The following is a 21,214-nucleotide window of genomic DNA, read 5'->3' as shown; positions in this document are numbered from 1 at the left end:
AGGGAGATGGCAGGGCAGTTCCTGCTGGTGCCTGGCCTATGAGATGCATTAGCTTCATCTGCAACGACACAGCACCATCCATGAGCAGGAGGGAACTTAAATCCATCAGCGTAGGACACCACACTTGACTTATAGGGCAAGAGAAGTTCTCCTTCAAAGACTCCACATGTAAAATTTTACCTTACCCGTTAACAGGGCATATTTCAAAATTTAGTTCTATAGCTCTGAATACATCAATATACTTATAACTTTCAAACTTATATCTAGCTCTAAGCTCTAGTATGTGATATCCAACTATCTCCTTGATATATATAGGTGTAAGGCAAATGTAAAAATCTAGAACAGAAAGTCTGGCTTTCCCTACACCAATCACCTATTTGCTCAAGCCCCGTTACTTAGGAGTAATCTTTGATTTCTCTCCTTTCCTTCCATTCATCTTTATCACATAAGACTTTTCTTTCCTACACAATATAGCTGATCCTCATTATTCATGGATTTTGTATTTGCAAATTTTTCTCACTAAAATTTATTTGTAACCCCAAAATCAATCCTGGCAGATCTATTCTGGTTATTCATGGGTATGCAAAGAATGGTGAAAAATTTGAATCACCCAACTCCACATTCCCAGCTGAGGTCATACAAGGCAACATTCAACCTTCTTGTTTCAGCTCTCATTCTATAAACAAGTGTCCTTTTTGTGGTCTAGTTAGTGATATATTTCTATATTTTTGTGGGGTTTTTTTGGCAATTTCAATGTTTAAAGTGGCCCCTAAGTGTAGTGCTGAAGTGTTGCCTAGTGTTCCTAAGTACAGGAAGACTGTGATATGTCTTATGGAAGAAATATTTATGTTTGATAAGCTTTGGGCATGAGTTATAGTGGTTGGCCATGAGATCAATGTTAATGAATCAAAAACATATATTAAGGTATCTTTAAACAGAAATACACATAAAGCAAGGTTATGTATCGATCAGTTGATGAACCTAACCTTGTATTTCCCCTAGGAGAGATGGTTCAGTATTTGTTAATTCAATGTTTGTGGCAACTTTATAGAAGAACTGCCCCAAACAATGAAAATCAACTATACTTACCACTACCCAAAATCACCTTGTTTAATCTGCTTACCTGTGTATTGTTTGTGAATTGCATATCTCCAGAACCAAGGGTCATTCCTGACACATAGTATATACTCAGTGAATAGTTTTTGACTCAAAAGCTGGATTTATACAACTCAATTATACCCTTGAGTGTTATTCTTGGTTCTAGCCAAGTAGCCAAGATCACGAACAAGAAGAATGGAGTTCTGACCCAACAGAGAGTACAGGAGTATGGGGACTTTCCAGAGAAGGCAGGTCAACATGGCTAACTTCAACGTAGACCCAAGGCAGGAAGGAGCTTCGGGAACCTGGTGTACAAGGCCAGGCACCTACCCTTGGTCCCAGGGGACAGTTTGCTTAGGACATTGAGGAGAGGGGACAATAGGAATGTGACAGACCTGGTGCTGCCAGGTTGCCTGGCCTGCTTGGAGGATACTTTGTGACAGGTGACTGTCACCATAGGTCTCCTTATCTTTATAAAGGAAGTCCAGTTAGCTCTCTTTTTCAAGGCCATACCAGGTCCTGCCAAACCCAAATTCTCCACTTTAGCTATCTCCGCATCATAATCTGGAAATGTTTGCATTCTCTGTTGCTCCATGAAGATGCTTTGAAATTTTAGGGAAACCTAAATAGGATTAAGAAGAGAGTATGGAACCCAGAAAAAGTCTCAGATTGTAGGCCATTTCAAAAACCACAATTGATTGCCTTTGAGACAGTCTTGAAGTTAAACTAATTCATAAAACATAACTCTGACAGTAACAGGCATTGAATGTATATAGCTGTGAGGTACGTGTATGCAGTCAGCTCATTACCATAGTTGTGTGTGTATGTGTTACTTGTTCTGAATATCTGCTCCAAAGATTGGAAATTATGTAATATATTTGTATGTAGTTTGAGATGGACCCTAAATGGGAAGCAAATTTGTCCACCATTAGACATACATTCACTTTTTCTGGCCACCTGGTAAACTTGAAAATCTAAAGGTTAGATAAATCCTTGTTCCAGAATTCTAACCAGGATGTTGCTAGAGAGAAGGTTCCAAATGCTGGGACCTGTTAAAACTCTTTAGGGTACCTCAGCCAATTCCTTCACCTCTCATTTTCTGACTGAGGCTGATAGTGCTTTCTGTGACATAAATTTTCTCCTGCCAAAATGTAGAACACTTCTTCCTTCCTTCTCTAGAGCGGGCCCAGGCTTACTGAGCCTGTGATAGTACCTTCCTCATTGCACTGGCCACACTACATCATGATTTCCTCACTACCTGGTGAACTTCTGGAGGGCACAGACTATGAATCTCAAGAACCAACCACATGGTGATGGTTGCACAACAATGTGTTTGTAATTAATTCCACTAAACTGTGCATTTATGAATGGTTAAAATGGTCAGTCTTATATATATTTTATTACACATACACACACATGCACAGAGATCCTACCACAGTGCTGGCACATACTAGGGCCTTAACAAAGGTTTCTGAATGAAAGAGCAAGTTTAATGAGTCACAGAGCTAAAGATTCTTCCAGTTAATGCTGGTACCTTGTGGGCTGTGCTATCCAATGCTGTTGCCCCTAGCCACATGTGGCTGTTTAACATTTAAATGTGAATCATTAAAATTAAATAAAATTTAAAATTTAGTTCTTCAGTTACACTGCCCACATTTCAAATGCTCAATAGCTGCATGGTTAACATATTGAACCGTGCAGATTCAGATCATGTCCATCAGTACAGGAAGATCAATCAGACAGTGCTAGCCTAGGGCTAGGGTGGTCAAGTTTTTCTTAAAGGGCCAGATAGTAAATATTTTAGCCTTTGCAGACCATATACATAGGTCTCTGTTGCAACTACTCAACTCTGCAGTTGTGGTATGAAAGCAGTCAAAGATAATATGTAAATGAATGAGTATGGGTGAATTCCAATAAAACTTTATTTTAAAAAACAAAACAGGTGGTGGACTGCAGGTTATACTTTGCTTATCCTGCTCTAAGGAATTAGAGAACCAGATAAATAGTACCCAAATATAAGAACTCTTCCTACACATTAAAAAAAAAACCACAAAAAAAACTGTGCACAAGCATTGCACATAATACTATTATAAGAAAGTCAGAAGTGGAAACTATCACTATATAAGGAAACAAGCTATTCTTTGGGGAGAAATTTGCTCAACAGCCTCATGTATGTTTTTTTGTTATCATTGACGATAGTCTACTGTGTTATAATTTATTTGTATTATTTTGCCTCTTTTAAAACACCATCATATTCCAATTCCAGTTTTCATCTATCATAACACTTGCTGATAATGAGGGTAAGGATACTCGCATAGAAGCGCTGTGTGTAGGCGTGCCTGGGTGGCTAGTTCCTGGAGCATCTGACTCTTGGTTTCAGCTCAGGTCATGATCTCATGGTCATGAGACTGAGCCTCTGTTAGGCTCTGCACACATCTCAGAGTCTGTTTCAGATTCTCTCTCCCTCTTCCTCCTGTTCACACTTGTTCGCTCTCTCAAAAAACAAATAAAATCTTTAAAAAGAAAAAAGAAGTGCTCTTCTGTAGATAGTGCTGCTGGAGATAATGAAAAGAAAGGCAAGAGCTAAAACATCATCACATTCAAAGAAACTGGAGGACAATCGACAGATGAATGGATAAAGAAGATGTGGTATATATACACAATGGAATATTATGCAGCCATCAAAAGGAATGAGATCTTGCCATTTGCAACGACGTGGATGGAACTGGAGGGTGTTATGCTGAGTGAAATAAGTCAATCAGAGAAAGACATGTATCATATGACCTCACTGATATGAGGAATTCTTAATCTCAGGAACAAACTGAGGGTTGCTGGAGTGGTCGGGGGTGGGAGGGATGGGGTGGCTGGGTGATAGACATTGGGGAAGATATGTGCTACGGTGAGCGCTGTGAATTGTGTAAGACTGTTGAATCACAGATCTGTACTTCTGAAACAAATAACGCAACATATTTTAAGAAAAAAGAAAAAGAAGAAGATAGCAGGAGAGGAAGAATGAAGGGGAGTAAGTCAGAGGGGGAGATGAACCAGGAGAGATGATGGACTCTGAAAAACAAACTGAGGTTTCTAGAGGGGAGGAGGGTAGGGGGATGGGTTAGCCTGGTGATGGGTATTAAGGCGGGCACATTCTGCATGGAGCACTGGGTGTTATGAACAAACAATGAATCATGGAACACTACACCAAAACAAATTATGTAATATATGGTGATTAACATAACAATAAAAAATAAAAAATAAAAAAAAAAGAAACTGGAGGACAAGTGATACCACTGGTTTCAGGGAGTGTAAAGAGCCTGTGTTACATACAGAAATAATCCTAGTAAAATCATGTGGAATACGCACACATGGAAGTGAAACCTGAATGTCAAGGCAAGTGGTGATAGAGAAGACAGTGACTCCTTCTTACACAAAGAGCATTCAGAAACATTCAGATTTGATTTTTGCCTGTTTGGCTAAATCAGTTTACTACTTTTACCTAGCAAATATATATACTTGCAAATATTATATACCCAGAGCTAGAGAAATATCTTTATTGTGGATGCTTTGGCTGAAAACTTTATATTATGAACTTGAAACTGTCTATACATAATCCTATTTTTCCCTTTGAAATAAGTTTTAACATGGCTTTTTTTTTTTTAAAGATTTTACTTATTCATTTGAGACAGAGATAGAGAGAGAGAGAGCATGAGCAGGGGGAGAGGCAGAAGGAGAGGGAGAAGCAGGCTCCCCGCTGAGGCAGGAGCCCGACGTGGGGCTTGATCCCAGGACCTTGGGATCATGACCTGAGCCGAAGGCAGACGCTTAACCATCTGAGCCACCCAGGTGCCCCTTAACATGGCTTTTGTTAATATGAGGCTTTTTTAAAGGAAGTGCAACACTGTGTTATAGCACAGACTGCATGACTTGAAAAATCACTATGCAATATAAACTCTATTGAATATATAAAGCATTTTGCCAATAGGAGAGCTATTACAACACACTGTGAGAATCAAAGGGCTCGAGACTCTAGACAACTCCGTTATGCAACTCTGCCAAAACTTGGCTACATTTACATCATCTACTATGGACTCTAACCCACTTTTTTCTTTAAATTCTGCAGAAAAATCAATCCTGCAATCCCTCTGCATTGTATATTCAAGGGTTCCAGTTCTCTTAACAGAGAGGAGGTTCAACTGCCAATCTAAATCTCACCTATATTTTATCACTCTAGAAACAATTATGGCAGGAGAGATATCCAACTTTGTGGCAAATAATAGTGTTTTCTTTCATGAACACCTATCTTTGTATAAGAAAGAGTCCATCAAGTACCAAGTTAAAAAGTTCCATTTCCTGAGCAGCATCTCTCAGCTCTTCCACGTCATAGGGGATATTGAAATGGGAGAGCAGGAGCCCCAGCTGAGGTGTCAGTTCTTCTCTTTCAGTCGTGTGTTGGGGCAGGAAAAAAACAGCTTCTGTTCTTGTCAGCCCTAAAACAATCCAAAATCAAGAGCATGAAGACCAATAAACACTAGTCAGGGAGAGAAAATGGAGTGTCCTTTGAGATGAAATTGAGGCAGGATCTCCTCTGCTGACAGAGCCATTCTGCTTTGTCCAAACATCTCTGCTATAATTTACAGATTGCACCACGCTGAGCCACACCTATCTGACAAACACTTGATGCTGGCTTTTTGGGGGAGGGAGCAAAACCACTCACCTTCACAGGGCCTATAGGAGACACCCAACAGACTCTTTGAAGAATGACTTAGTGGGAGGAGAACTACCCATAGTCCTTTGTGGTAAACTAAGAGCATGATTTATAAATTAAACAACAAATTAGAAGAAGGTGAGAGCCTTTATCTCCTTTTGCCTGGCTCACTTCTGTTCATTTTTAAAGACACAGTTTGGACTCCCTTCCTTTGAGATGCCTTCCCTGATTCCCCACAACTAGGTTGGCTGTCTCTTCAGGTGCTCCTGTGTCACTCTGTACATATCCTAAGCAAATATGTCACTCAGAGTAGAAATCTAATTAGGTTTCTTAGTCATCTATAACACAAGATAAGGACAGGAAGACCATTAAATTGATTCAGATAAGGAAATTATTTTTCAAATATGTAATACTCAAACTGAAAGAGATCTTAGATATCACTTAATCTGCAAGGTTTATTTTCGAGATGAATAAATTGAAGCCCAACGAGATGAAATGACCTAAACATGCAGGCCCACAGTGAAGCCCTGACAGAAACACATCTAGAACCCAGTACTCCCAACTTCAAGTTCATTGCTTCTTTTCCTCTCTCTTTATTTGCCAGTTATAAAGATGGAGATAATAATGGCTAAGAAAAGTGCATATTTTTTTCATCAGAAAATATTAAATATTTGTTTATTAAGAAGATATAACTTCTTGGTATATAGAAAAATTTCAAGCAAGATCAAGTGACAAAATAACACATGTGCAAAGCCACAATCTTCTTTCTCCACATTACCTTAGGGGAAAGAAGACTAATTTCTTACCTGAAATGCTGGTATCCACCGAGCCTGTAGATGCAGAACCCTGGTTTTTAGGGTTGATGTCATTGACACAGACCTTTTCATTCTCCTGACCAGCCTCAGGGACTTCATCGACAGCTACACTCAGCACTTTGGAGATGGGCAAGTACTGGAGGGACTACAGAAAAGCACCACCAAGAGTCCAAATGTCAACTCAACACTCACAAAAGCTTCTAGACTTAGGTTCAGGGGCAGCCCTTTGCTTTGATAAAGGAACCTGATAGTTGGGCCTGATAGTAAACTGCTCAAACATGGGATGCTAAATCTAGATCTGAGAGACCTGTTGCAGTCACCACTGTTAAGCAACCTTAATCTCCAAGTGGGTCTACATGATCAAGCATCCCTAATGGACAAGACACCATGTGAGGTGCTAGGGATACCAAGAAGAATTAAGCCATGGACCAACCTCAGAAAATTTACAGTTTAGTGGGGAACGGAGACTTATGAGCAGAGTGTTATTATACCACATGACTGGGGAGAGAGGATTCAGAGGTAGACACCATAGTGACTGACTGGGGAAGGGGTGAAGTTAGGATGATGGCCAGGTTTCTGGTTTGGGTAACTTGGTGGGTGGTAGTATCACTGAGATAAGCCATAGAGGAGTAGGAAAAGATTTAGGTAGCAAAATAATAATCTTTCTAAAATGAAAATAGGATCACATCACTCATTTCTGATGTCTCTGGCCTGGGTTAGGGCTTCTCTTCTGTGACTCTCTTTACTCTGTGCTTATACTTATTCTATTCTTTCTCACCACATTGTACTTCCATTAACTATTTGCTTGCCCATTTTCCTACCAACCTGGGACCCAGTTACTTTTCAGCAAAGACCGTAGTTTTGCTTCATGGCCCTGGACATTTACCCGGCATATATTAGACCCTCATTAGATATTTCTGAGTAAAAAAGTGGATCTAAATTGGACTTCATAAATTCTCACCAAGATGATGAAAACAAGAACTTGCAGAGTGAATATGAAATAATACAACAGAGACATCTTTGAGAAAACGAAATTAATGGAGTGGTTTCATTAGAGCAAGATTTCAAAAGAAAAAGGTTTCAAAGGTTTCAAAGAAAAAAGCTAGTGGCTCATTATTTTCCTGTCATTTGTAGGGTAAGTAGAATACAGAAAGAGTGATAATCCAAAAGTAGGTGACAGGTATGAAAAAACAATGCTGACCATCATGGGAGGGTACCACACCATCACATAATTATGTTTCACACACCTGTAAGTAGTGGTGAATAGTCCTAAGTGAGTGTAGGTGACACACAAACCACTTTGTGTAAATAGTCAGGTCTTCCTGTGTCACTAAGTTAGAAGGATTGTTTTTTCCCATAAGGAAGTTTTCCCTTGCAACAGACAATCTTTCAGTTCTCTGAACGGCATCATTTTACTCCTGCATAATGTAGGCAACTTGTTTCTGTTTAAGAGTAATGCAGAGACAGAACATGGTTATTTGCAAGTCTTATTCTCTTGTGTCATTTGCTTCCAAGCGTAGGGTAATGCTGTTTGGGGGCCAAATAAGAGGCTCTTGGAATATCAAAGTACTTTCACATTCTGAATTTGACTGACAATAGCAGCAGTTACATTCTTAGGAGAAAGAGACTTCAGCGAAGAGTCAGTGCATACAGATGTTTGGTAAGTGAAGGTGGCTTCTTAGCTCTTTATCTATAGCAGAGGAAGCCAAATCCATGAAGAAAAACACATTTTCTATCATACAAAGTTTCCTTCAAATCTCATCCTTAAAAATAGGTGCCATTATCTTCTGCCACAGGCAAAAGAGGCAAATAGGTGCATCCATTAGTTCCTTTCCCATCTTTAGCCATGACTTAAAAAAATGGACAAGATGCGTTGTTGGTAATAATGTAAATTGGTACAGCCATTATGGGAAACAGTATGGAGATTCTTCAAAAAATTAAAAATAGGAATACCATATAATCTAGCAATCCCACTTCTTGGTACATATCTGAAGAAAACAAAATCAGTATATCAAAGAGGTCTCTGTATTCCCATGTCCACTGCAACATTATCCCCAGTAGCCAAGATATGGAAACAACCTAAGAGTCTGTTTATGGATGAATGGATTAAGAACATGTGCATATTATATATATGTATATATATACATATATACATATATACATATATATAATATGTGAATATGAATATTATTTAGTTATGAGGAATAAAGAAAGAAGGAAATCCTAACACTTGTGACATTAAGAATGGACCTGGAGGACATTATGCTAAGTGAAATAAGTGAGACAGAGGAAGATAAATAGTGTATGATTACAAGACAAATTTTAAAAAATGTTAAATTCATAGACACAGAGAGTAAGACAGTGGTTACCAGGGCCTAGAGGGTGGAGAAATATTGGTCAAAAGGATACAAATTTGTAGTTATGTAGGATGAATAAGTCTAGAGATCTAATGTACAGGTGTGATGATTGTACTTAATAATATGTATTGATAGGCTTATTGACCATTTTGTTTCTTAATAAAAAAGGAGCCCAAAGGTTCTGTTCCTAGGCTTCCTACCTTGTAAAGAGGATAAAGTTGCTCCATAATCTTACTGTGCTGGCAAAACCCCTTCCATCTAAGCATGTGTGAATATTTACTCTGGGCCAGCTGGGTAATTCTCTCTGTATAATACTTTAACAGAAACAACAATAAAAATTAACACTTAGAATACAATTATAGTAGAAAGACTGAATTAAGTCGTAAGAACACTAACAATAGGAAAATCAGTCTCTGGTTGTTTCAGAAAGATAGATTTTTCTACATGAGGATCATAAAATTAAGAAACCTGGCTTAAGATGCCATTAAATTTTAAATAAAGCAAGTATGTATTTCTAAATCTATATGATCTGTTGCCAGTCTAACAGATTATAGTTTCATTTATCAATTAGCGAACAATTAACAGTGATATAAAAGCCTATACAATTGTCTCAGGCTAAGCTCAAAATTCCTTAAAAACTGAAGTTATGAGACTAAAAAATACAAAGCACATTACAGGTAAGATTATAGCTTTTAATCTTCGGCCAGAAATTTCATTTAGATTTAAAAATCGTTAAATAAACCAACCATTTTAGATGTTTTATTTCCAATAATAAATATAATAACGGCTATGATGGAATGAAGTAGGACCAGACTCATCCTTCCATCATAAACCACTAGAAAACAGGACAAAATAAACAAGACAACTATTCTCTGACCAAGACAACACACAGTGCAGGACTGTGGTCCTTGAGAGAAAAGGAAACAAATGAAATGAGCCCTACAATCACCTTGGTTTTCTGCCTGAAATAGGCAGTTTCTGAACCAGGGAGTAAGAAAGGGAATCCCAAGCAGAGTTAAGGAGAAAGAAATTGATGCTCAGGAGGCTGAGTCAGCTGGAGTTTGCAGGGCACAGGATTGGAAAGGGAGATAGTATGCAGAGAAAGGGCTACAGAAATCTGCACAGAGATCTCAAACTCAGCACTATTGACATCCGGGACTGGACAATTCTTCGTGGTGGGGGCTGTCCTGTGCATAGTTGGATGTTTAGCAGCATCCCTGGCCCCTTCCCACTATATGCCAGTAGCAATCCACTCCTAAAATTGTGACAACCCAAAATGTCTCCAGACTTTGCCAAATGTCCACCATCTCATCTCCCCTTCTCTCCCCTGAGAATCACTGATATACACAAAAGAATGAAGAGTGCCAGAAGGATAGGGAAAGAGAATCTTGGATGAAGATAATGACAAAACTTTAACTTGCAAATAGAATCTCAATGTCTTTTATTTCTTTGTGATTCATTTATTCATTCATTGCTAACTAGTTGCTAATGAACTAATTTGTATGCATAATGAGGATATAACTTCTAACAAAAGAACAAAGAATTTTAAAAATCAAAACAATACATGCCTATTATAAGAAATTTAGAAAACATAGAAAAGTATAAAGAGGAAATTCGTTGTTCCGCCATCCAAAGACAGTGATTGCTAACATTTTGATCAATGTCCATCAAGTGGTTTTTCTATATATTATGTGACCATTATTATGACACACACAGACATGTTAGTTTTTGTTCACTAACACTACCTAAAAACATAATAATTTCTTAGGCTAAAAAATGTTTATTGGCAGAACAATATTCTATCAAGTCTCATACTGTTTTTCCTAACTCTTTCCCCTAGTGTTGGATATGTAGGCACTTCTGATTTTTTCACTTTTATTATAATGCTGCAATAATAATCCTTATGGAAAACATTTTCTACCACATTTTGAATTATTTTATTAAAAGATATCTCCATAAATATCTTCCCTAGCTAAGCCAACAGCTTTCTGAGGACTGAGACTTAGTATTGTATTGCCTCATAATACCAGCACAGGGAGTAATTGATAGAAAATCAATTGTTTAGTGACTATAACTAAACCAAACTGAACTATGACATGGGTCTCTGACGAACAGAATTTACACTAATCAAGTTCTGCAAACTACACAGGTAGAGAAAATCCTACCCTAGCCAGAGGATACACCAGAAAGCCAACTTTGTTCATACATTTCTATTAATTTCCAGATCTGTTTTTCAGGTTGCAACATGACTTAACCTGCAACAGAAGCAAAGGTAAATTTTCAGGAGTGTACTCTCTTCTTAGGCAGCCCTCTAGCTCCCTCTGCATGACATCTGCTTGAACAACAAGGGACTTTGACTCAGGCACCTGAACCCAGGGCAACCGGGCAGGCAAACAAAAAGAAGGAAGTAAAATTATCATTGTTTATGACAGCAAATGACGTACAATTTCTGATAGTTTTTGTACAACACATTATACTGTTATACCTCAGTTACAATATAACAAATTTTAATATCACAAATCAAGAAACTGTAAAATTTTAAAACATCACAAAAAGTAGGTATCTCCAAAGAAGTAGTGGCCTGCTCTGATCTAGTAGTGAGTATTGGGCTGTTTTGTTCTCATAACCAAAAAGTTAGCAAAATCCAACATATTGTTGTATTACAATACAGTTGTGTATTACAATTACACACTCCTACTCACCTGTAAAGTTTTCTTTAGAGCCAGTTCCCTTTCTCTTCTAAAGTAAGAAATGTCCTTTGGTATTCGAACAGAGCTGTAGAAAGATTTATGTAATAGATGCTGTAATCATAGAAACTGTCATAAACGAAATTACAGACAGGCCCTGATTAATCTGTAACTCTTCACAATTGCTAATTTCTAAATAACTATGTCATATTAGGGTGGATTATTGAGAGCATGTAAAGACCACATGCTTCTGTCTTAGTCTGAATCTCTCTTGTGTATACTTCATGTTTGCTAACCTTTTCCCTGGGCCAATTTTCTTCTTCACCCCAAACAGGGTCTTTCCTACTACCCTTGATTTACCTCTCTGGTTTCAATCCCAGAATACAGGAAGAGGCAAAGTGGTGGAGATTTTTCTTTCTGCCACCTGTATTTCCTCCAGTACCCTCAACTCTAACAAGTGCTCATCAGACATCTCTCACCCTACATAAAACTAGACTCTAATAATTTAAACAGAATGTTTTTATTTCTGTTTTCTTGCTGATTTATCAAACATGAAATACTTTGGAAATTTCTTTTAACCAAATTCTATCATCCGAGCCTAGTCACAAAGGAGTTGTTTGCACGATGGACTCTGATGTGAGAAGGCACAAGCAGCACTGCTGTGAGGCCCAGGAATGGCGTGGGATCCTGTGGCAAGAAGAAGGGAGCTCTCCTCATTTGGGGTAAGACATACGCCAAGGCTTGGCAGCTTTGGGAACATCAGGGGACAGCAGCCCTGATGTAGACATCACTTCCTTAAGATGAAACCTTGCAAACACTGGCAAGGAAACCACAGCAGGTAGCTGTGAAACACATATAAGAAACCACCTAGATACTTGAGAAGGATGGTAGGCAGCGGAGTTTAGGTTAATATTGTTCATATGACCCTATTAGTCCCCGTGGGTAGGTTTTAAGGAAAGATGAAAATAGACTGTTAGTTTGTACACTTGTCAGCGTCTTCCCCTCTCTGGGGACAGTGGTCCTGTGAAAAGACCAGTCAGGAGGTCCCTCAGCCACATGAACCGAAGCAACTCATTGAGACATTTGTGTTGAATTCCCAACTGAAGTTGGAGATAATGCCTCCCTTATCTCCTCACATCTTGGCTTTGGTTAAAAAAAAAAAAATGAGGCAAGCTCTGAAAGGGCCTTAAGAGTAAAAGCATTATTAAAGCAAAGCTATAATTTCTGTGATTCCTGCGTCCCTGAATCCTGGCTGCAGCCCCATGGAGGTCAAGAACCAGTAACCAGCTAGGAAAGGGAACAGGTGGTCAGGGAAACAGAGGAAGCCCATCCCTTTCCCGCCCTCTTGTCTTTGAATTTCTTCGGCATGCTGGAAGATTGGGCAGAGTCCTGGGCTTAGCTGCTGAACCTTCCCTTACTCAAATCATGTTTTTCATCTCAGTTAATCTCAAAGTGTCTATGAATGAGATTGGTGGTGAGTACGTCAACCCACAAAAAAGAGATTCACCTATTTGTTCATCAAGTATTGCTTATTCAACATACATTCATTCATTTATTCATTCAGCAAGCATTTATGAGATACTTAACCACTATAAAGACTTAAGCTAATGGGGATAAATTGATGAAAGAATGTGAAAGGAAAAAAAAAAGAAAAATGACCAAGGCACCATTATCCTACAGTTCTCAATAAATTTTTTCAATCTGGTGGGGAATGAGAATGCTAAAGTGATTATTAGAAGTGGACATTTTACATTTTCCTTGGACTCCAGAACCTAGTACAGCACCCGGCAAACAGAAGTTGCTGGTATTTGTCAGATTAATAGGTAGATTCTTCCAGGTGCAGTGTTTAGTGGTTTGGGGGAGTAGAGAAATACAAGGATCCAGAGATTCCCCATCACTCTATTGTAAAAGATAAAAGAGACTTCAGGACAATGTACCAAGAGGAGTCACCTGTTTGACACTCAGACATTTAAGATGTAACAAGATCAATTGTAACTTGATCTTTGTATGGTGTCTTCTAGTTTTCAAAGTGCTTTAATGTGCATTATCTTACTTGATCCTTATAAGATAGGCAAGGCACATATCTGTAACCTCATTTTTCACAAAAAGAAACCAAAGTTGGGAGAAATTATGGCTTGCATGGTTCCATTACCTTCTCACTTCATCATACAATCTTTGATCTGCTTCCTACACCCAATGGCTTTAAATACCATATTATAAAACACACCAATACTGGTTCTTCAGAATCATCTTTGGAGTGAGGTAGTAATGCCCCTACTTACTGCTTTTTCAACTGATCTTCCCTTTCCCACCCTCACCATCCACATTGTAGTTACTCGGCTACTCAACCTAACAGAGACCTCATATTGTTCCTCTTGATCAATTGTGGCAGTAATAGAAATAGAGGGATTTCAAGGTCCTGAGCCCATGAGACTTACAACTTAGGGGCTGATCTGGTTACCCTATTTCTCTAGAAGAGATCGATATTATTGCCAACATTTACCTTATAAGAGCTCCTTAATAAAATACTATTTTGCAGAACTCATTACCAAATACCTAGCATTATTTCAGTTTTTATATTTCTCATCAAAATCAAGGTCAAATTCAATGAAAATATTTTTGGGTAAAATGAGACCTTGCTTTTCTGAGTATGATTTGTATAATAGCTTCTGGAACTTTAAGACAATGGTATTTGTGAAATGTAAAAGCACTTTTCTGTTTTCTTTGGTAGGACATTGCCTCTAAATGTCTTGGCAATTCTAGAAATATAGGGAACACTTACAGACAGCCATAAAATCTGAGCTTGAGATAATGCCAGTTGTCTATATAAAAAGAAGAGGGAGCTGATGGAGATTATGGGGCAAAAGTGGGGGCTAAAGCCCCTGAAGACCATGCCTTCTCACTACTACTATTCACCTGTAAGCTCCATGAGTCTCCTCTTCTTCTATTGCAGACTTCAGTTCAGTCAGTTGCACAGACAGTTCTTTTTCTAACTGCTGGATCCTTTCCGTGGAAGCGATCTTATAAATTTCATCCATGATTTGCATTTACCACTTTACTCTATCCCTGAAAAACAAGAGTACAAAGCTTGTCTATCTTTCTTCAAGAAATCATGTCAACTTTGTGAAAATGTGTGCTTTTGCAATTTGAGGAAACAGGTTGACTAGACTGTTGTCATCTATGATTTAATTACCATTTAGTTAACAGTAGAGAATGGGGTGTCTGGGTGGCTCAGTTGGTTAAGCGACTGCCTTCGGCTCAGGTCATGATCCTGGAGTCCCGGGGATCGAGTCCCACATCAGGCTCCCTGCTCAGCGGGGGGTCTGCTTCTCCCTCTGACCCTCTTCCCTCTCATGCTCTCTGTCTCTCATTCTCTCTCTCTCTCTCAAATAAATAAATAAAATCTTTAAAAAAAAACAGTAGAGAAAAAAGAAATTAGAACCCCCATTGACCATTCCTTTGTTCAGCCCAGTTCACCTTCAGAAACAACTCCACTCCAGCTTTGATGATGGTGGTTTATTAAAATGAGAAGGCATCCCTCTGGTTCAACCCCTGTAGTCTTCATAAAGGTTTGTGGGAATTGCACACTAAATGCTATTAATGTTGGTTAAGGCTTTCTTCTAGTATCACTTCAAGTGGAACAAACAATAGGTGTGTACAGGATCCCTCTAATGCCTAGAGCCCTTTTCCATAAGCCTTTTTGAAGGCATGAACTTCTGACTAGGGAGAATATATTGAGTATGGAAAGCAACCTAACATGATCATGATCTACGCACTTTGCAGTTTGGAAGAAAATCATACTTAAGCATTTAAATGTGTTTTCTTAATTTTGAATGTTCATATTTGGCACACTGCTTTTTCCACTAAATAAAATAGTTGATAATCCCACAGCCCTACCCCACCCAGTTCACAGCCTGTCAAATGCAACACAGTTGTTTACTAAGTACTTTGTGTCAGTATTCTAATTAACAGCATAGATTAACTGCATGACCCAGAATGAGACCCATGAAATGCAGGGGATGCAGAAGATGGTGTGTTTCCTGTGCTACTGCTGTCCTCATCTGTCCTGGACAGGTGGGGTAAAATAACCCTTGGGTCACATTAGAGAGGCTTAAAATATTTAACCCTTTCCCTTTCTCCTTTGACATTTCTAGGTTTTCATTTTTCCTTTCAGAGATATTTCATTTTCACAAGTTAATCTGCTATCACTCCAACAAATAATTAAGCTGTAGAGATGTTTTGTGTAGAGGCTTCCTTTGGGGCCTATTTATTCTTTTTATAAATATCAAAAATGGAAATGAGCATTCATGCTCAGTCTAGGTTGTGACCCTGCTGAGTCAAAAATCTGTCATGTCTGGCACACTGCTGGAACTCAATAAAATGCATTGTTGTTCTTAGAAAAGTAAAATGTTGTTATGAAAAGTATTTGCCACTTGGCAGTATCCTTTCAAGTTGGGCAAACGGCTAAACAGCTGCCTTAACAGCTACATTCCAATCAGCAGCCAAGAGTGGCGGCCACATAGACTGGCTGATTCTTCTCCCAAAGGATGGACATTCTGCCTTCATTTCCTGATCAGTTTCAACACTTCACAGCTCAGAAATGAGAATATTTAATCCTGCACCGTTTAGCATACTGCACAATCAAGTACAGTACTCACAAAATTAACATAAGGAGAGGTCAGTCTTTGACAACTGTCCATGAAATGGATCCAACCCTGGAATCTATGCCTGCTGAGTGCTCACATCTAGTGCTAAAGAGACAACTACGTGTGCTGGAAGGCGGGGTAGGGTGGATTCCATTTACTGAGCACCTACTCTGTGTCAGGCAGGCACTGGGCCTTCTTTTAAAGTCTCAGAAAAGAGATTCTCAAAAATTAGTTTAGTGGCCTTTAAAAAAAAAAGTACATTTAGTTAACTCTTGATTGCAAATAAATTTAAAAAACCTGTTTAAAAGTGGTAAAATCTTAACTCTTAAGACAAAGATAGTAAGATTAGCTTGAGCAGCATTTGTGGGTGCTCAATGGCTGGTTAAAGTGGGCTTTGATGGGCTTAAAGCAGGCATGTTTAGAAGAGAAATACTGAGTAACTTTAGACTCTGCTAGGAAAATACTATGTTAAAAACTTCAAGGTGACTACTGAAAGAATAGAAATGCAAACTAGACCCTCTCAAACAAGTGGAGGTGAGGGATAGGAATGGGTCTTGTAAATCCAACAGAAGTCAGAAAAAGAGAGAAAAAGATAAAAAGAAGTCTGGTAGAAATAAGTTCAAATATATCAGTAATTATAATAAATGTAAATGGATTACGCCCTTCAATCAAAGTAATTTTGGTATTATTCCTTCCTTAAGTGTTCGGAATAATTTACCTATGAAACATTTCAGCCTGAAATTTTCTTTATGTGAGGATTTTAAATTACAGATTCAACATCTTTAACAGATTATGAGTATTCATATTTTCTATTTCTTTTTGTGTTTAACAAATTTTTAAAAGAACTATCTAAGTAGATAGTTTTTTTTTTGGTGTAAGGTTGTTCATAATATCCTTTCATATGTTGAACAGCTTTTGAAAGATATAGTTAACACACCATACAATTAACCCAATTAGAATACACAATTCAATGATTTTTAGTGTATTCACTGTGTTGTACAACCATCACCGGAATCCATTTAGAACATTTTCATCTCCCAAAGAAATCCCATATCCATTAGCAGTTTCTCCCCATTTTTCTGAGTCTCCCTACCTCCAGCAATAGGCAACCACTAATCTACTTTCTATCTTCTATAGATTTGTCCAGTCTGGAAATTTTATATACATGGAATCATATAGTATGTGGTCTTTTGTGACTGGCTTCTTTTATTTCACATAATGGGTTTTTTTCTTTTTCTTTTTAACATTTGTGTATTTATTTTAGAGAGAAGAAGAGAGAGAGAGTGCATGTGCTTGAGTTGGGGGAGGAGCAGAGGCAGAGAATCCCCAAGCCGACTCCCCCAAGTGTGGAGCTGCACCATCTTACATTCTCACCAGCAACATATGAGGGTTCCAATTTTTCCTCATCTTTGTCAACATTTGTTATCTATCTTTTTTATTTTAATCATTCTAGTGGATGCAAAGTGGTATCTCCTTGTGGCTTTGATTTGCATTTTCCTAAAGCTAATGATACTGAGCATTTTTTCCTGTGCTTGTTGGTCATCTGTATATCTTCTTTGGAGAAATGACTATTCAGATTCTTTGCCCATCTTCTAATTGAGCTTTATGGTTTTCTTACTGTTGAGTTATAAGAGTTCTTTATATATTCTAGATACATGTCTTCTATCAGATACATGATTTGCAAATATTTTCTCCCATTCTGTGGAAAATCTTTTCACCTTCTTGATGTCCTTTGAAGCCATTTATCCTTTTAATGTCTGTAGGATGTGTAATGCTGTCTCCTTTTACATTCCTAATACTGATCATTTCTTTACTTGCTATTTTATCTTGAACAGTTTTATTAGAAATTTAATAATTTCACTAATCTTTTTAAGTGAGTGATATTTAGTTTTATTGTGTTTATTCTAGTTTATGTCTGCTTTATCTTTCATGGCTTTCTGCTCATTTATTATGATTCACATATTGTTTATTTCTATTCATTTATTATATCAGTTAACTCATTGGTATAATAAATTCAATGTACCAATTACATTGAATTATTATTCATTTATTATTTATTATTTACATGTTATTACTAATCATTTATTATACCATTCTTTTTACTATCTTGGATTTAATTTGCTCTTCTTTTCCCAGCTCTTGAGATTTGAAGTTTTAGATAAATTTCCTTCTAAGCATTGCTTTAGCTACATCACCATTTTGGATGTTGTGCTTTCATTATTTATTATTTAAATATTTTCTAATTTCCATTATCCATGATCATTTAGAAGTGGTTCTTTTTTTTTTTCATCAGTTTTCAGAAATCACATGATTTCCTCATGGCCTAAGAACATACTCTGCATGAATTCAATTTTTAAAAATATCTTAAGCTTGTTTTATGACCTAACATATGGTCTATTTTGGTAAATGTTCCATGTACACTTGAACATATATTCTGTTGTCGGGACTAGTGATCTACATAGGTCAGTTGATCGAGTTGTTTCACAATGTTCAAATATTTTATATTGTTACTGATTTTTGGTCTGATTTTTAATGAGATATTGAGATATGTACATTAAAATCTTTGGCAATGACTGTGGATTTGTGTATTTCTCCATTTAGTTCTGATATTTTGGTTTTATATATTTGAAGTGTTGTTATTGGCTGCCTACTAATAGGATTATAAGGATTTTTTTATTGAAACTTTTGTCATTGACATCTTCATCTTTAGTAATATTTCTTAAAGTCAAATTCATGTATTAGTAATACAATCACACAAGCATTTGGGGGGGTCGTGTTTACATGGTATATCTTCTTAATCCTTTTAAATTATCTGTACCTTTTTGTTTCTTGACTCCAATCTGAAAATCTTGTCTTTTAATTCGAGCATTTCATTTACATTTAATGTGATAACTGTTGGGTTGACATTCACAATCTTACTATGTATTTTATTCATTTTGTTTATTTTTCTATTTGTCCTCTCTATGCTTTCTTCCTATATTCCTCCTTTCTTTCATTACTTTGGGTTAATCAAGTGTTTTTATTATTCTGTTTTACCTCTTCTTTTAGGTTCTTAATTATACCTATTTATTTTCTTTTGGTAATTACCCAGAGCAGTGGTTCTCAGATGTTAGTGTGCATCAGAATCACCTAGAGGACTGTTCCAACATAGATTTCTAGGCCTATTTCTAAAGTTTATAAATTAATAGGTCTAGGGAGGACTGAGAATTTTTACTTCTAAAAAATTCCCAGATGATATTTATACTGCTATTTTGATAATACTTATGCTTTGATAATCATTCCTCTAGATTTCAATATGCATCCTTGGCTTATTACAGCCTACATTAAGCTAGCCTTTTTTAAAAACAGATTTATTTACTTGAGAGTGAGAGAGAGAGAGCACACACACAAGTGGGGGGAGGGAGAGAGGAAGAGAATCTCAAGCAGACTCCCCACTAAGAGCAGAATTGGATATGGGGCTTGGTCTCATGCCCCATGAGATCATGACCTGAACCAAAACCAAGAGCTGGATGCTCAACTGACTGAGCAACCCAGGTGCCTCTCTAGCATTTTTTTTTTTTTACGCCACTGAACAAAGAATAAAAGCCTTACAATGGTTTATGCCCATTTATCTCCTCCCTACAATTCATGCAGCTGTTTTTTTTTTTACTTCTTCATATAAACTCCACATGTTTTATTTTTGCTAATTTGAAATACAATTTAAAAAATGTAATCATATATTTATTTTTTCTGCCCTTTTTTCCTGAAGACCTATGTTGCCATTTGAGTTAATTTTCCTTTAGTCTAAAGAACTACCTTAAATATTTTTTATAGTGTGGGTCTGCTGATGATGAATTCTCCCAGCTTTTGTCTGAATAAATCTTTATTTTACCATGATTTCTAAAGGATATTTTAACTAGGTATAAATTTTTTTCTTTTAGCACTTTAAATGTCTTTTTATTCTTTTTGGCTTCCATAATTTCAGTAAAAAAATCAGTCATCTGTCTTACTGTTCCTTTTGTAGAAAGTAAATGTGTCTTGTTTTCTCTTGCTGCTTTTAAGATTTTATCTTTGTCTTTCAGAGTTTCAACTGTAATGTATTTAATTGTGGCTTCCTTTGTATATATCCTTGCTGTGTATTGGGGTTCACTGACCTTTAATGTTGGGCCGATGTGACTCATCAATTTTGGAAATTTCCTGACTATTATCTCTTCAAATATTGCTTCTGCCCCATTCTCTTTCATTCTTATCCTTCTGGGACTCTAATTAAACATACATTTGATTATTTAGCTATATTCCACATGTCTCTTTTACTCAGTTTTATTCATCCCATTTTTTTGTCTCTGTGCCTCATTTTTTGATATTTTCTATTTATCTGTCCTCAAGTTCACTAACTGTATTTTTTGCTCAGTCTAAGCTATTTAAAAAACAAACTATCCAGTGAATTCTCAATTTTAGCTGTTGTATTTTTAAATTCTATAATGCATATTATTTTTATAGATTCCAAATCTGCCAAAATTATCCATCATTTTATCCAATTTGTCCATCTTTTCCTCTTTTTCCTTGTGCACCTATGTGTGTGTGTGTGTGTGTGTGTGTGTGTGTGTGTGTGTGTGTGTGTGTATAATTTTAAAGTCCTTATCTGCCAATTCTAATACCTGGATCATCTATGAGTCTGCTTTTACTATCTGCTTTTCTCTCATCACTCATATTTTCCTACATCTTCTCAAGTCTTATAATTTATTATATGCTATATTTGGTGTATAAAAGAACCAATGGGGGGCATCTGGGTGGTGTAGTCGGTTAAGCAACCAACTCTTGATTTCGGCTCAGGTAGTGATCCCAGGGTCGTGAGATCAAGCCCTGCATCAGGCTCCATGCTCAGTAAGGAGTCTGCTTGAGATTCTCTCTCTGCCCCTCCACCCCATGC

At 37.3% G+C, this 21,214-nt stretch overlaps 1 protein-coding gene across 1 annotated transcript in view; it reads right to left on the bottom strand.

The window, feature by feature from the left end:
* The window catches only part of LOC141369919 (putative uncharacterized protein C6orf183), a 53,828-nt gene that overhangs the window by 17,619 nt on the left and 14,995 nt on the right, over window positions 1–21,214 (bottom strand). The window contains 6 exon segments of the mRNA XM_073893767.1: window positions 1,553–1,720; window positions 5,425–5,582; window positions 6,607–6,760; window positions 7,863–8,057; window positions 11,675–11,747; window positions 14,576–14,725. Coding sequence (XP_073749868.1) covers window positions 1,553–1,720; window positions 5,425–5,582; window positions 6,607–6,760; window positions 7,863–8,057; window positions 11,675–11,747; window positions 14,576–14,706 — 879 coding nt within the window. The 5' untranslated portion in view covers window positions 14,707–14,725.

Source organism: Callorhinus ursinus, unplaced genomic scaffold (assembly GCF_003265705.2).
Source record: "Callorhinus ursinus isolate GAN/ISIS: 27379988/994484 unplaced genomic scaffold, GSC_fseal_2.0 scaffold6, whole genome shotgun sequence".
NCBI classification, from domain to species: domain Eukaryota; kingdom Metazoa; phylum Chordata; class Mammalia; order Carnivora; family Otariidae; genus Callorhinus; species Callorhinus ursinus.
The sequence above is the reverse complement of the archived record's forward strand: the minus strand, read 5'-3'. Positions and strand labels throughout refer to the sequence as shown.